At 35.6% G+C, this 14325-nt stretch overlaps 3 protein-coding genes across 3 annotated transcripts; 1 reads left to right on the plus strand and 2 right to left on the minus strand.

Annotated features, from left to right (window-relative positions):
* Positions 1 to 5: 5 nt before the first annotated feature.
* On the plus strand, positions 6 to 868 carry LOC134247180 (mitochondrial ribosome-associated GTPase 1-like; the record flags this gene model as incomplete). The annotated part of the gene is made up of 1 exon (XM_062729521.1): positions 6 to 868. A coding segment is annotated over one exon (813 nt), but the record flags the coding sequence as incomplete, so codon positions are not given.
* Positions 869 to 3350: 2482 nt separating this feature from the next.
* LOC134247186 (RNA polymerase-associated protein LEO1-like) lies at positions 3351 to 4557 on the minus strand. Its single transcript, XM_062729529.1, has 2 exons — positions 4554 to 4557; positions 3351 to 3913 (listed from the first exon to the last, which is right to left on the minus strand). Exons 1-2 carry the CDS (start codon positions 4555 to 4557, stop codon positions 3351 to 3353), a joined length of 567 nt encoding a protein of 188 aa, XP_062585513.1.
* A 1704-nt stretch (positions 4558 to 6261) lies between these two features.
* LOC134247181 (RING finger protein nhl-1-like) lies at positions 6262 to 13486 on the minus strand. Its single transcript, XM_062729522.1, has 3 exons — positions 13183 to 13486; positions 10757 to 10837; positions 6262 to 10588 (listed from the first exon to the last, which is right to left on the minus strand). Exon 3 carries the CDS (start codon positions 10558 to 10560, stop codon positions 7282 to 7284), a length of 3279 nt encoding a protein of 1092 aa, XP_062585506.1. The 5' UTR covers positions 10561 to 10588; positions 10757 to 10837; positions 13183 to 13486; the 3' UTR covers positions 6262 to 7281.
* Positions 13487 to 14325: the final 839 nt, after the last annotated feature.

Genomic DNA, 14325 nt, shown 5'->3' on the forward strand with positions numbered 1-14325 from the left:
TGGAAATACACGATGCTCGAATTCCATTCTCAGGACGAACACCCTTGTTCAAAGACATGATGAAAATGAAAGCACACGTTCTTCTTCTTAATAAATGCGATGTGGCAGACATGAGTCGAAGGAGGGACATTGTAAATAGATTAAAAGAAGGAGGTGTCGATAAAGTTTTGTTTACCAATTTAACATCTGAAAAGTCAAAAGTTATTAACCAAGAATTATTTCCACTAGTTGTTGAGGCAATACACAGTGCGCCACGATTTAACAGAGAGACAGCGGAGGCCTATGAAATGGCAGTGATAGGTGTTCCAAATGTCGGGAAATCAACTTTTATTAATTATGTCAGACGATCGCATACAACATTAAAGAAAAGACCTTTACGAGTGGGAGCCGTAGCCGGGGTAACAAGATCCCTGTCAGGAAAGATCCGTGCGAACTTTGACCCTCCCGTTTACTTGACCGACACACCTGGAATTCTCACACCGCAGGTGTCGAGTGTAGAGGAGGGAATGAAGCTAGCGCTGTGTGGGTGCTTACCGGACCACATCGTGGGGGAGGATTTAATCGTAGATTTCATGCTGTTCTGGTTCAATAAGCACAGTGACTTTCGGTACATGGAACAGTTTCATTTATCAGAGCCTACAGATGACGTTCAATTCTTTTTAAACCATATTGCGAAGGAAAATAAATTTATCAAAAGATTGAAATCTGTGGATAGCAGAGATTACAACTATTTCCCAGATTATTTGGCAGCTGCAAGACTCGTGTTAAAACAATTCAGAGACGGAGCTATTGGGCCAATGTTATTGGAAGATTTATAACTCATACCGTCTTAATGTTGATTCTGTTAATGATTTCTCTTAGAATATTAAATTCCATGAATTAAAAACTGATTTTTTCGTCATGTCTTTTTGCAAACATGCTAGTCTGTTTACTGTATTTAAAACTGTTATTTGAATTTACCATGATAAAATTATGTTTAAAACATATATATTGATAAGAACATACAGACTTATTTTATCTAAATGAAAGCTTCCTAACTTACAATTTGGTATTGATTTAAACTAATATCATGTACAACATGCACGAGTGTGTTCAGTAAATTTCTGGACATTCTTTCTCAAATCAAAGACCTTTTTTAGGCCAAAAAAAAAAATAGTAGTCTTGTTTCCTGCTACCAGCCTGAAAAAAAAATAGGGTAGGTAGGAAGGAAAATTAGGTTATATTTTTAATTTATTTTTTCAAGTGTTTTTTTAGGATATGAACTAATACAAAACCAAATAAAACATGTCATATAGGTCAACATTATATTTAAACATTAGATATTATCACATCTTTACACATAGTTTCATGAAATACCACCTGATTATATTTTTTCTTCACTTTTTGAACATGAAATTCCTCAAATTCCCAATTTTTCCCCCAAAACTTGAAAAAACTTTAGGGTCGGGTACAAAAAAAAAAGGGTAGGTCGGGTAGCAGGAAACGAGACTATATTTTGTTTTGGCCTTATATAAAAAAAAATGTGGAAAATTATATGATCTTCTTTTATCATTTTGAAAATCATACTGTTATTGTTAGTAACATTATACAGTTAAAGTATGTCGTATAGGAAGGCAGTAAGATTCCAGTTTTCTAAAAGCAAGTCTATTTCAGAGTATTTCCCTAGGTTCAGACAGAACTTGCCAACTCCCTCAATGATTTACTTTAACTGTTCTAGATCTATTTTTATATAATTATTCAGATAGTGAGATACTAAAAGACTATTTTCAAAACCCATAACTGCAATTCTATTTTACATGCAGTGCAATTTTAAGGTGCAGATGGAAATATTGAGTACTGAGAATGTAGATTAAATAATTATAAAATAATTTAATTCATTAAAAAATATGTTTGCATTTAAGTCAAGATAAACAAAAACATTCATATTCCACTAATTTTTTTTTTCATTTTAATTTTATAGACATTTAATTCACACATGTATGGCTGTCAGTGCTCACATATTTTCATGTTGAATTCTCAATAACAATTTGTGATCTCTTTCCTGTATAAATATAATCTGAGCTGTATAATGAATATTCATGAATTTATTTGGCATATATCAGAATATTTTATTTGATTGAAAGAAATTGCTATGTGTTGCAAATAGATGTGTATCAGTTCATCAAAATGACACACATTTTTTGCAAGGAATAAATCTTTTTACTGTTTTTTATGGTATCAGCAAAATATATGGACTGACTTTTATATAGTGAAAAGCAGTATAGGTATACGTGTAATTATGTGTTTTAAACACTAGCAGAATAGTATTTTTCATCATACTGATATAAAAAATTGACATCATTTTCAGTCTATTTTTTCTTTTGTTTGAGTTTTGTGGCTATCCATGTATACCTAGTATGATATAAGACTAAAAGTACATGTAGAAATGTTGTTCCACTTATGGATTGTTGCTGAAAATTGGATGATTTTACTAGGATCAGGAAAATATTTAATTCCAAATTGATACAAATTATTTTCTAGTCCCAAAAATCTGGCTACAAATATTTTTTTTTTTCAAGTTCCAAAATATACAGCGGAGTAAATCAGGAATGAAGTCTTTTGGTTAGGACTGTAGATAAGGAAGAGGGGGTGTGGTCCCACATGTAACTATGTGATAGTCTCCAACAATTTTCACATCTGTAAATTGCTATATTTTCCATTGTATCTTCAAAAATGTATTCTGATAAATAAATTTAGATCTAGAGATGAATTCATCATTTGAAAAATTACAGGTGATGAAAATTTGACATAAGGCTGTTTAATGATCCTGTGATCTGTGTCTAAAGTCCAAAACGAGGTATTCAAGGATTGGGGTAATAATGAGATTTAAAGAAGTAATTAGCATTGCAAAATTACTTACACCTTATCCCTGGTAATCAAGATATCTGTGTGCAACAACAGAAGAGAGAGAGTGAGAGGGAGAAAGAAATACTAAATATACAGTGTAAAATTCACTCTCCAAATATGCATGTAAAGACTTCTGCATACAACATGTAAGATGTAATTTTTGTAACAAATTACAAATGAAATATATTATGAGTGGAATATTAAACCTAGTCATGTAAACTATCATTTCAATGTACTATTTCCACATTTTCATCCTATGAAGGATCAACTGGTCAGCTTTCAGCAAATATTAGAACCAGGAAAAAGAGGACAGCTTGTACTTCTGCTGGCCCAAATATACATGTAAAACTACTAATCATAACGAGTAAAAAAATCATTTTAAAGCGTTTTATTTCTTAGCAACAAATTAATCTTAAGAATATTATTTTTCAAGAAATATATATGCAATTATAGCATTGTCATTATCATAGACACCCTCTGAGAATTTTGGATAGCAGTGTCCTCGCTACGGCGCATCTGGATTCTCTCTTCTGCCTGCCATAACCTCCTACAGTGACGTAATCCTCGTCATTAACAGCCCTCTTCTTTCGATAATTCTCATCATTACTTACATAATCGTCGCCCTCGATTTCACGTTTTTCCCTGTTATATACGTCATCATTCACGTACTCGTCACTTCCGGTCTCGCGCTTCTTTCTGTATTCATTGTCATCTTCGTTAATATAGTCTTCTCCGCCAGTCGCCCTCTTCTTTCTGTAATCTTCTTCAGCATCACTGATGTCATCTTCGCCGTTGATATCCCTCTTCCTCCTATAATCTTCGTCATCTTGAACAAGATAATCATCCTCATCAGTCGCACGTTTTTTCCTATATTCTGAATCATCATCGTTCAAGTATTCTTCGTCGCCAGCTTCGCGTTTCTTTCTGTAGTTTTCACCGTCTGTGAGGAAGTCCTCACTATTGTGTAAATAATCCTCGCCGTCTACCTCTCTCTTCTTCCTGTAGTCCTCACCATCGTCAGCAAATCCTGCCAATGATAAAAACAGTATTGAGATTTGCCCCTTTTTATACCCCCGGATCGAAATATCCCGGGGGTATGTTATTTTTGCTCTGACTGTCTGTCTGTCTGTTTATTTGTTTGTCTGTTTCTCTGCCTGCCTGTTGCCAACTTTAACCTAGACCATAACTATTGAGTTAAAGGGGCTATGAATTTCATATTTCACAGTTATGTATCTTGTGACAAGACTTTTCTTTGGGTACCACCAAATCTGAACTCTTCACCGTGGCATTTTATCTTTTTTTCTTTTTTACAAAAAAAGACCCCACTTTAACCTTGCCTATAAGTATAACTCTTAAAATGTTGGTGCGAGGGCTTTTATACTTCGCATGTGTATACATATTCATTGTAAGAAGACCTTTCAGCTGGTATAAACATTTTTGACCTTGACTTAAGAGAAACTTGACCCACTTTTTAAAAACTTTAACCTTGGTCATATCTTTTGAACAATTAGAACTAGGGCTTTCATATTTCACAGGTGTATTCCTTGTAACAAGACCTTCCTTTGGGTACCAAAACATTTGACCTTGACCTTTGGAGTTTGACATGCATTTGAGAGGATGCAACCCTCGCCATAGCTGCCATAGGGGGTCATCAATGTGTCACAAACCCATTTTATTCTAATCGTAAAAAGTCGCCTGTTTGGCGCAGTGGTAGAGCGGCTGCTGTAGTCTAAGAGTTGATCCTTCGTGGGTTCGAATCCTAGTGTGGGACGTGGAGACCTTCTTTCAAACGAGGCCGTAAAAACCGAGGTCCAGTGTTTTAGTTTATGCTAGCACAAAAAGATCAATACATGACCGTTAGTGCCGAGTATAGGTCGTAATTTGTAGCTCTCCATTGTCAAGAATGGGTATAAAATCAGATCTGAGATAGAGGGGGACCAAACAATACAAATCACACATATATACACTGTATATAATATATACCGGGGTATATTTTTTAAACTTACCCTTTGTAGCCAAACATACAGTGGTAATTACTACCAGGAAACATAAAGAAAGAACACGAAGCCCCATAACTGGTGTTCTCGTATGATACAACTCTACCAAACACAGAAAGACTGATGGTCCAAAGATACGCCGTATTACAGCGATATCCCGATTAAATTTAGATTTCTGGCGCAATATATGAGTGCAAATGAATAGAATATAGGATTAATGATATTTATAGGTTAAAGTGATTAAAACAAATTAAGTTTAATCTAAGATTATCTGCTGGAACGATTTTGAATTTGGCACTTTAAAAGTTGTGTATTTGTGTTTTAATGAAAGGTTTTTGAATTGTGAATGCCTCCATTATTTAAATTGAAATTTAAAAGAAAAAAGTTTTTAAATGCAACAAAAATACAAATATTTTTAAATTTATTATAGAAAGATGCAAAAATCACGAAAATCGAGTTGATGGGCATTGGCGATTTGAGACCTTTTTTTTTTTATTAAGAATTATTAAATATACATAAACCAGTTAATATTCGACAAAGAAGGGCGAAAAAGTTTGCAAATGATCGAGAGCGAGCGTCGAAACTTCTCATAGATTACTTTCATATTTTATTACTCTTTTAACCAACTTAAGAAACATATGGATGGGGTACTTAATGTTTAAAAGGGGTCCATGGCCATTTTTTCTTTACGGAGTTAATTCATCAGCATGTAGTCACTAAAACTCTAGTTTTTTCTTTAAATGTCGAGTGGATTTTCTTACGAATTAAGGTCACCTTCACATAAATATAGAAGAGGTACATTTTTTCGTCAAAACAAAACAGATATTCTTCCGTTCAGACCAGATACAATGTTCAGAAATGCCACGTGCTACTCAATCGTAGAAAAGTGGCTCTGGAATCTGTTGGCACGAGCCAAGAATCCCTGATTAAAAGGTTACAGGTCAAACCTAATTATCTGTCTTTTTGTCTGTTTCATTTTCTGCGTCTAACATCAGAATCTATGCCGGAGAAATAATAACTACATAATGGACGGCTTTGTTTACCAGTTCGTTCATACAGAATGTGAGGAATGTCTTATTTTTATTGGACGGGCGGTGGTTTTTCGAGATGCGTGTAATTAAATTATCATAAATTAAAATAAAAAAAATTACGACTTGTTTCATTCCCAAAAAAAAACAGTTTTTAGAATCTCTCTCTCTCTTGTAAATACAAAATTTACAATGACAACTTTGTTTACATGAAAATTTGTAATTCTGCCACCTGTTTAATTCAAAATTTACAACAAGACAACTATGTCAACATGACAATTTTGAATTTCTGCCATACGGCCGTTAATAAATTCAAAATTTACAACATCAAATAAATACCAAGAGATATATTTAATAAAATATTTATTAACATCTTTATTCCAACGCTTATCAGAATAAGGTGCTGAAATAAAAAAAAAATAATTTATGTAATATTTTCACAAGAAGTGGATTTGAAATTGACTAGATTCATCCTACAATTTAAAAGCTAAAACATAACAAAAGGCACTTGGTACATCATTCCTTAAGCATGTTAAGGATAACATTAAAAAAAAGAAATAAAAAAATAACACTAAAATTTAAAAATCTTACATTATAGGTGGTGTCTTATTTTTTTTTCAATTTGCTAAAATACATCAGTCTATCTCAAGTTTTCAATTACAGGTCATTGGGACATTTACCTAGATATAATTCAACTGAATTTATTCAGAAGATAAGATAATATTAAAATTGTATGTATCAATAACAATGATAAAAAATAGAGAATTTCGACTTGTAAATGCATCATCCAATGGCATGTTATCCTTGAAATCATAAAGAAAAACAAAGTAACTAACCAAATGAAAAAATATATATATACAACAAAAATAGCAATTTTTTAACACACTTAAGATAGCAAAAAAAATAATGTCACTCATATCAAAGGTGAAATAAGTGCTGCTCAAACAATATATCTGAGCATGCGCGAGCTTTGTACATCCTGAGAGAACAGATGTTTGGCACAAATGTAGAAATTTACAACCAAAATAAGCGCCTGAAAGACAGCTTTTCACAATACGATCTTTATGTCAGGATTTGTAAGTTATTAAATATGCTATGCTAAAAATAGAAATCATAGGCATTCATAATTTCCTTTGAGGAAAAGAATATTCATGTGGATTAGTCAAGTTGCAGTGATATTTGTAAAATATTGTATCTATTGTTAATCTTAAACATGAACGGCGTACAAATATTTTATCTGTTTAACACAATTTATAAGTGTGGTATATTTTGAAAAGAAACTCGCGAAAAGTCTTTGAACCATGTTCGAAATTGATTGTTTATTAATATTATTCCATCATTGTAACAATCTTCTTTCTAGTCTATATTCTTTAGAAAATTTGTATTCTGTGATTTTCCCTATCACTGACAACAACATCACCGTTTCCGAGAATTCCGATTCCTTCCAAACCTCTGAATTGTCCATTTTCGCTTCCATAGCTTCCAAACATACAGTAGAACCTTCCATCGCCGTGAAATACTTGTATTCGGTTATTTCCGCTGTCGGCCACGAGAACAAACCCCTGACTGTCTATAGCTATACCTTTCGGAAGTTTCATTTCTCCCTGGCATGTTCCGTGTGAACCGAAAGAGAACAGGAAGTCACCGTACATACTGAAGACCTGAATCCTGTGGTTGTTACTATCTGAAACGTACACTCGATTGTCAGGGCTGATCGCAAGATAATGCGGGTTGTCGAAATGACCTAGTCTGTGACCCATACTTCCAAACTCACGAACAAAGCGACCGTTAGACTGGAACACTTGTATTCGGTGGTTTTCTTTGTCACACACGTAAATAAATCCCATGTTATCACTAGCTACTCCCCAGGGATACAGAAGTTGTCCGGCCTCCACCCCCTCCTCACCAAACGTCAGCTGAAAGTTCCAGTTGTGGTCAAAGATTTGAATTCGATGGTTCATGCGGTCCGTAACAACAATTTGCCCAAAACTATTGACTGCAATTCCTGTTACGGAATCGAATTCCCCGTTTTCGGTTCCATAGTTACCTACAGATCTGACAAACTGTCCTGTGTTGTCGAAGACTTGCATTCGGTTGTTGTGACTGTCTGCTACTAGGATGTGGTTCTCTCTGGGTGTAGTGGCAATCCCTCTTGGCCATGTAAACTCCCCGAGGTCGTTACCACGTTGTCCAATCTGACGTACGGCTCGGCCTTTGTTGGTATACTGAATGATGGAGCTGGAAACAACTGTGCTTTCATTTTCATAAAACGTCACCATCGGTCGAGAAAGCAGCAGCTCACCGGAAGTTGACGAATCTGAATCGTCATCGTCGTTGTCGATGTGAATATTAAATCGTACAGGAGGACGAGACCGTGGACTGGAGCTAAGGGACCTAACTCTGGTAGGACTACTGTTCCGTTCATCAGGACTGTCTCTACTGTCCGTTCTATGTCGAGAAGCAGACGAATCGTTTGCTTCTTCAGCAATAGATCTGATACGGTTTGCCGTTGCTTGCCTGGTGGAGGCAATTAATGCACGTGCTTCGTTAAGACTGTAATATGAAGCACCGGTACTTAGACTTCTGAATCTCCTCTCGGATGCAGATAGAGGATGGTGACCCGTATAGGACGGTGCCGAGCTTCCTAACAGGGTGGCTAATCTTGTGTCCGACAAATTGTGTCGCCTTCTCTCGTGCAGTGTCATTGGCCGCCTCGGAGAGCGGGTTCCTTCGCTACTTGTTTCAGATTCGCTATCAAAGTCCCTCATAAACGTGTAATGCGGAGTACCCCAAGTGTTAGAGGCTGCCATGTAAGTCGAAGGTACATTTGAACCTGCAACAGAATATGGTAAAGAGGATGTTAATGTCCTCGAAGCAGACGATGGTAAGGTACTCCAGGTAGGGTAGGTGGAATCTCGTGCGTATCTAGATGACTGAGAATATCTCGTTCCTAATGGACCTGACAGGTCAGCTACACCGATGCCAGTTGACGACCGTGCATGTCCAGATGAAGAATCGAAAAATACAGGCTCATCTGGAATTGAGATAGGAGTTGATATCGGGGAATATTCCAGGTCAAACATCGGAGGCTCTGAGTACTGGTCTGGTAAGTTGTCTTCGTTTATGATGACTGGGAGATCACCGTCCAACAGAAGTGGTTGTTGTTGTTGACCTGTAGAGCTCGAGTGGGGAGTAGTTGACTGAGGAAGACTGTGATTAGAGGCAGCTTGTGATGTTAAATGAGACGCAGCAGCAGAAGCATTAAGCGTATATGACGGAGATACATAAGTATTGTCTGCTTGTGACGTTGAGTGCCGAGGGTAAACGAGTGTTGGGAGCATTGAATGCAAAGGAACGTAACTTGAAGCTTGTGAAGTTGAGTACCGAGAGTAAAGACCGGTTTGTGCTGTTGTTGAGGGTAGATAAGATGTAGTGTGAGGTGAAGTTGAGGGTAGGTTACTGGTTGGAGTATGTGCTGAAGTTGAGGGTAGGTAACTATGTGTTATGTTTTGTGTTGGTGCACGAGAAACGGCTGAAGAAGAATTATCCGAGGAAGAGTCGGCAGAAGACTCATCTGTTGTCGAAAATCTTGCTTGTGTTGTGCTTATTTCACCGAAATTTGAAATACAGTTCGAAATCCGCGTTCCATCCATTATAAATTCTATGGATCTCTCTCTTGGTGGCTGATATCTATCAGCGTTAAAGCTTCGAAGCCTTTCTAAGTGGAGTTCACTTTGTCGTTTCAAATCCATCACATCATCATCGGGAAGAACAAGGTACCGTCTCCTGAAAAGCGTTTCGTTTGTGTCAACAAAGGATGCTAGCATAGCCAGTTCCACCTCTATGTTGTCTTTTTGCAGTGTTAAAGATCGTATTTCTGCCTGAAGGAAGGTTTCCGCTTCATTACTAAGCAATCTTTGCCTTGATCTTAAATCGATGATATAGCGCTCAATGGCTTCAGATATATCTGATTTCGTGGAATCAACTCTTTGGCGCACCGCCTCCATTTTACGTTCAAGATTGCCAGCGATGTCCGTCAGTCTTGGTACCCCTCTTTTGAGTTGTCCTAAGACAAGGGAGACTTCACGCTGTATTTGTTCCATGTGAAGGCTCTTACATGTTGCACAAATCAATTGATCGCAGTGAGAACACCTCATTAGATCCACCTCTCTTGAACAGGCGGGACAGCGTCTTCTCGGTGCTTGTGGAGCATGGGAGATACGGTTTTGAAGTCTAGGGTACCTTGGCAAGACCACCTCCTCTTCTTCCTCCTCTTCTATATCTTCTGCTGCGCAGCATGCTCCATTAGGAATATAAAAGAAATCGTCATTTCCGCTTGCCTCGTTTGCGCTGGGTGGAGCGACTACGTCATGGCTGACGTCACTAGTTGGACGAAGAGAGAGAAAGTTTTGAATTGTTAAATTGTTGGGGTAAGCGGAGACTCCTTGATAAGGCACGATGTGTTCCGCACGGCATTCGGGACATTTCAGCGTTCTTGTAAGGCCCCTTACCAAACCTTCTAGGCAAGGGGATTCACAGAATGTATGTTGACATGGCAACAGTTTGGGGTTGTTGTACCTGTCTAGACAAATGGCACACCTGAGAAGCTCCTCTATACGATTTGCGGCATACGTGGCGTGTTCAGCCATTTTAATTTCTGCAGTTACTTATTGTTTTCTGAAAAAAATCATATAAAGATCATAAGAATTTTTTAAATGTCTTGACTTTTAACTGTTTGTCCCAAGCCTATATATTATACGTTTTTTTTTCAAAAACTATGTATAGAAAAGGTCCGTATTTTTTATATGCATGTAATTATATTGTACACGATAAACGTATACTTACACTTTGGGTAATAACATTTGCATTGTAGAGATGTTAAAGAAATCCAAAACGAAGTTAGAGTGAAGTTATTTCATGGAAAATCTAAAATAAATGAACAAAATAATTTCAAACAAAATTTCACACGAAATCATATTAAAAGATTAAATTGAAAACAATTTTACTAGCCATGGCAATTAGCATTGAGCATTGTACACCTCCCTTTGCAATTGTTTATCACTGCTTCCTGAATGCTATAAATGCTGGGTTTTTCCTTCTTGCCTTTTTTAAATCAAGAAATATTATAATAAACTCTTTCACGATTTAAAACTGCAGTACTCTTCTTTTGCAAGGCAAAATAGATATAAATAGTTTGGTAAATATGACGTAAAAGCAATTGTTTAATATACATGTACGTCATTTAATTATCTATCCACAAAAATTTCGCCAAACGTTAATTAATTTGCCCTACAAAAGAGGAGTACCGCAATAACATTGTATCTAGAAAGGATCTATACCTTAATAGTAAATTTTCAGCCCATTTTCTTAAATTTTGTTTTGTTTTTTTTTTTTTTTGTTAATTTTGAAAGTCTTGATTAGTATAATGTTATAATGTTGCATTTAGTAATAGATGATATACATTCATCAAAAACTAAATGAGCTTTAAAGTTCAAAGTAAGGGTTCATTCGTTTGTACTATAAATTCCTGTTCACTCATAGAAGCAGACAAGATAGAAACTGACTTCAGTCTGACGTACATGTGCTTTTGTTGATTGGCGTGGGCGGTGACACACAATGTATGACATCCTTTGATCACTGAAGTGGTTCCAAGAAAAGTATACACAGTTGGTTGGGTGGATAATCTACACAAAGTGTTGTCAATATGTATTCATTCACATTTGGGAGAATTCTATAACCCATACTTCTACATGTTGCATAGATCTGAAATTTCTTACCGTGTCATTCTAATATTTTTTGATACTTTTTCTGTAATACTAGTAAATTTCAAAATTTAGCTTCTTTTAAAAGTGTGTTTGAACAATAAACATCATCAATTGATTTAAACGATGTTTAATTTAAAAGAACTAATTTATGGCATTTTCGTCTGCCATTCAATCCATGTTACATGTAATTGTAGAACTTTACTTCTATGTAAATTATGAGTACGTTCTTAATTTGAAAAAATAAAAGGTTTATATATGCTTGCGTATTTAATTTATAAGTAATATATAGAGTTTAGACTGCCTAACTTTCTAGTATATACGCTGAGAATATTTAACATAATAAAGAATGTTAAGACGGAATTATTTAATTATCAGGTGCCAAATTCTCTGCCGGCTCGTAAACAGGTCGAGGGAAATAGAAGAGAGAATGACAACCCGTCATTAGTTTTGATCCGCCTGTCTGATAAATTAGATCAGAACACATCATGAGTCGAAATGACAACAGACATGTTAGACACATGCATACGGAATGACTCAGATCCACGCATTTGTTCCATGCAAATATGAACAATCCGTTATCTAGGCCACATCTAAAAATATATATTAATAAAAATAGTTATTTGCTCTCAGTTTCTTCTGGGGGTGCGGTTCGGGGTGGGGGCTGGTGGAGGGTTATATAGTATTACATATATATGTAGGTACATGTAGTTGTATTTATCTAGCTAGAGTTGTATTTTTTACTTCAAAAAATGTATTTCCCACTGTCCTTTCTGACAAATTTTATTTTTCAAATAAAATCTGCAACATGACGTCATGTTGCAGATTTTATTTGAAACTACTGCTAATCTACTGCTAACTAGTTTGATTCTTTTGATAAATTAATAAAACAAGGATTAATTATTTAGAAATTGATGTGTTATTTTTGTTACGTTCATGAAAGTTTTGAGCATTTTGTTCACATCCTCGCCCTTTATAGATACAGATTTCATAATGGTCATTTCTCTGTATATCCTAATTAACATTCTACATAAATATAATTAAATATTTTTTTTCGCAAATGCAGATATGGCAAGATTTCTGATTTTTCTTTTGAAGAAAACTTTATCCAGATTATACATATATGATACTAAAGTATGGCTTGCAAGTTAAAGTCTATTCCCTTTTCTCCATTCTGGATACTATATGCCTATAGAAGTATGACAAGACAAGGGACAGTGATGAATTTCTTTTTTCAAGTAAATGTCTATTGTTTCCATTTTCAAATTTTTGCACTTTATTTATTTCTTTAACGAAATATAGGTATTGAGCCGCCTAATTCAGCTGACCCTCTTCCCATTAAGAATGCCACGTGTTGGGAATAAGATAGCGCCTTGATAAGAATCCTCAAACTTTAAGGAATTTTGCAGTTGGGTATTTTTTGCAAGCACATAACATAAACAAATATACACTTTTAATGCAACTGAAAAAACTTACATCAAAGAGATTGATATGTAAAAAGACTCAAACCTTTGTGTTGTCGCGTTTTACGTATTTCCGACCTCCATGATGAAATTTTCCGACATCTGGCGAAGAAACCTACATCATCGCATAGAGTGAACTTCTCCAATGTACGCAGACGACCGGAAGATGAAATATATATCTATCCAGATTTTTTGGTACAAATATAATTTGTTGGAGCTTTTTATCTGTGAACGTCTGCCAGGCTTCGAGGAAGTGGCCGCGCGTTCATTGAGAAGGCAGCTTGGTGTGTTGATCGTAGAAGTTTGAGAATGTTTTTGTTTTCATTGTAATATATACAAGAGTTTGATGCTGATGATGTTCTATATTTAGAACTTGATAAAACCCCTGTCGTGCCATGCTGTTGCAGAAAGTGCACTGAGCGGCAGCCGCAAGCATGGAATGTTTTCAGGTTAAAATATGAAGCAATAGGGATGCATTCCTCGCTAAAAACAATGTAAATCAAGGAACATTATTTTGACCAATAAAATATCATACATTTATGAATGCTTGGATAAAAAAAAATTGCTTCTTTTTTTTTTTTTACTACACTGTTATACGATGCTTAAATGAAAGATATGATTTTGTTATAATACTCAGATCAAAATTAATTTTAAGAATTTCATATTGACATTAAAAATAATTAACGACGTTATCATTTACAATCAATCATTTAATTTATTTCTCGAAAGTTTGCACATTCGGGATCAATACAGTAATCAAAACTTTGTCTATATGTGGCCTTATGAAAGTATAATACCAAGATATGAGAATGCTTTGAACAGAGTTATCTTTCTTTGCATACTAGCAAACGACGGCGAGGATGCAATGCAACATTAGGGTGATTTACCCCTCAACAGCACATCTAAATTTGAAATGAGTCTAAATATTTTTGAAATTTATGAGGTCAATATTGATTGATTGATTGATTGATTGATTGATTGATTGTTGTTTTACGTGCCATTTGAGAATTTTTCACTCATGAAGAGACGTCACCATATACCGGTGAAGGGCTTCAAGTTTTGACCTATACTCGGAACTCAGGGCCATTGAGCAGTGAGGGTTGTATTTATCGTGCCAACGCCTACCGTGACACGGGACCTCGGTTTTTAAAGTTTCATCCGAAGGACCCTGGGTCAAGATTGAAATGAA

The sequence above is a fragment of the Saccostrea cucullata genome, unplaced genomic scaffold (assembly GCF_032062105.1).
Source record: "Saccostrea cucullata isolate Sc308-1 unplaced genomic scaffold, CSIRO_AGI_Scuc_v1 ctg2011, whole genome shotgun sequence".
Classification (NCBI taxonomy): Eukaryota; Metazoa; Mollusca; class Bivalvia; order Ostreida; family Ostreidae; genus Saccostrea; species Saccostrea cuccullata.

Excerpts from the sequence above, each read along its gene's own strand:
- LOC134247181 (XM_062729522.1), bottom strand. The coding sequence starts at position 10,560 with ATGGCTGAACACGCCACGTATGCCGCAAATCGTATAGAGGAGCTTCTC.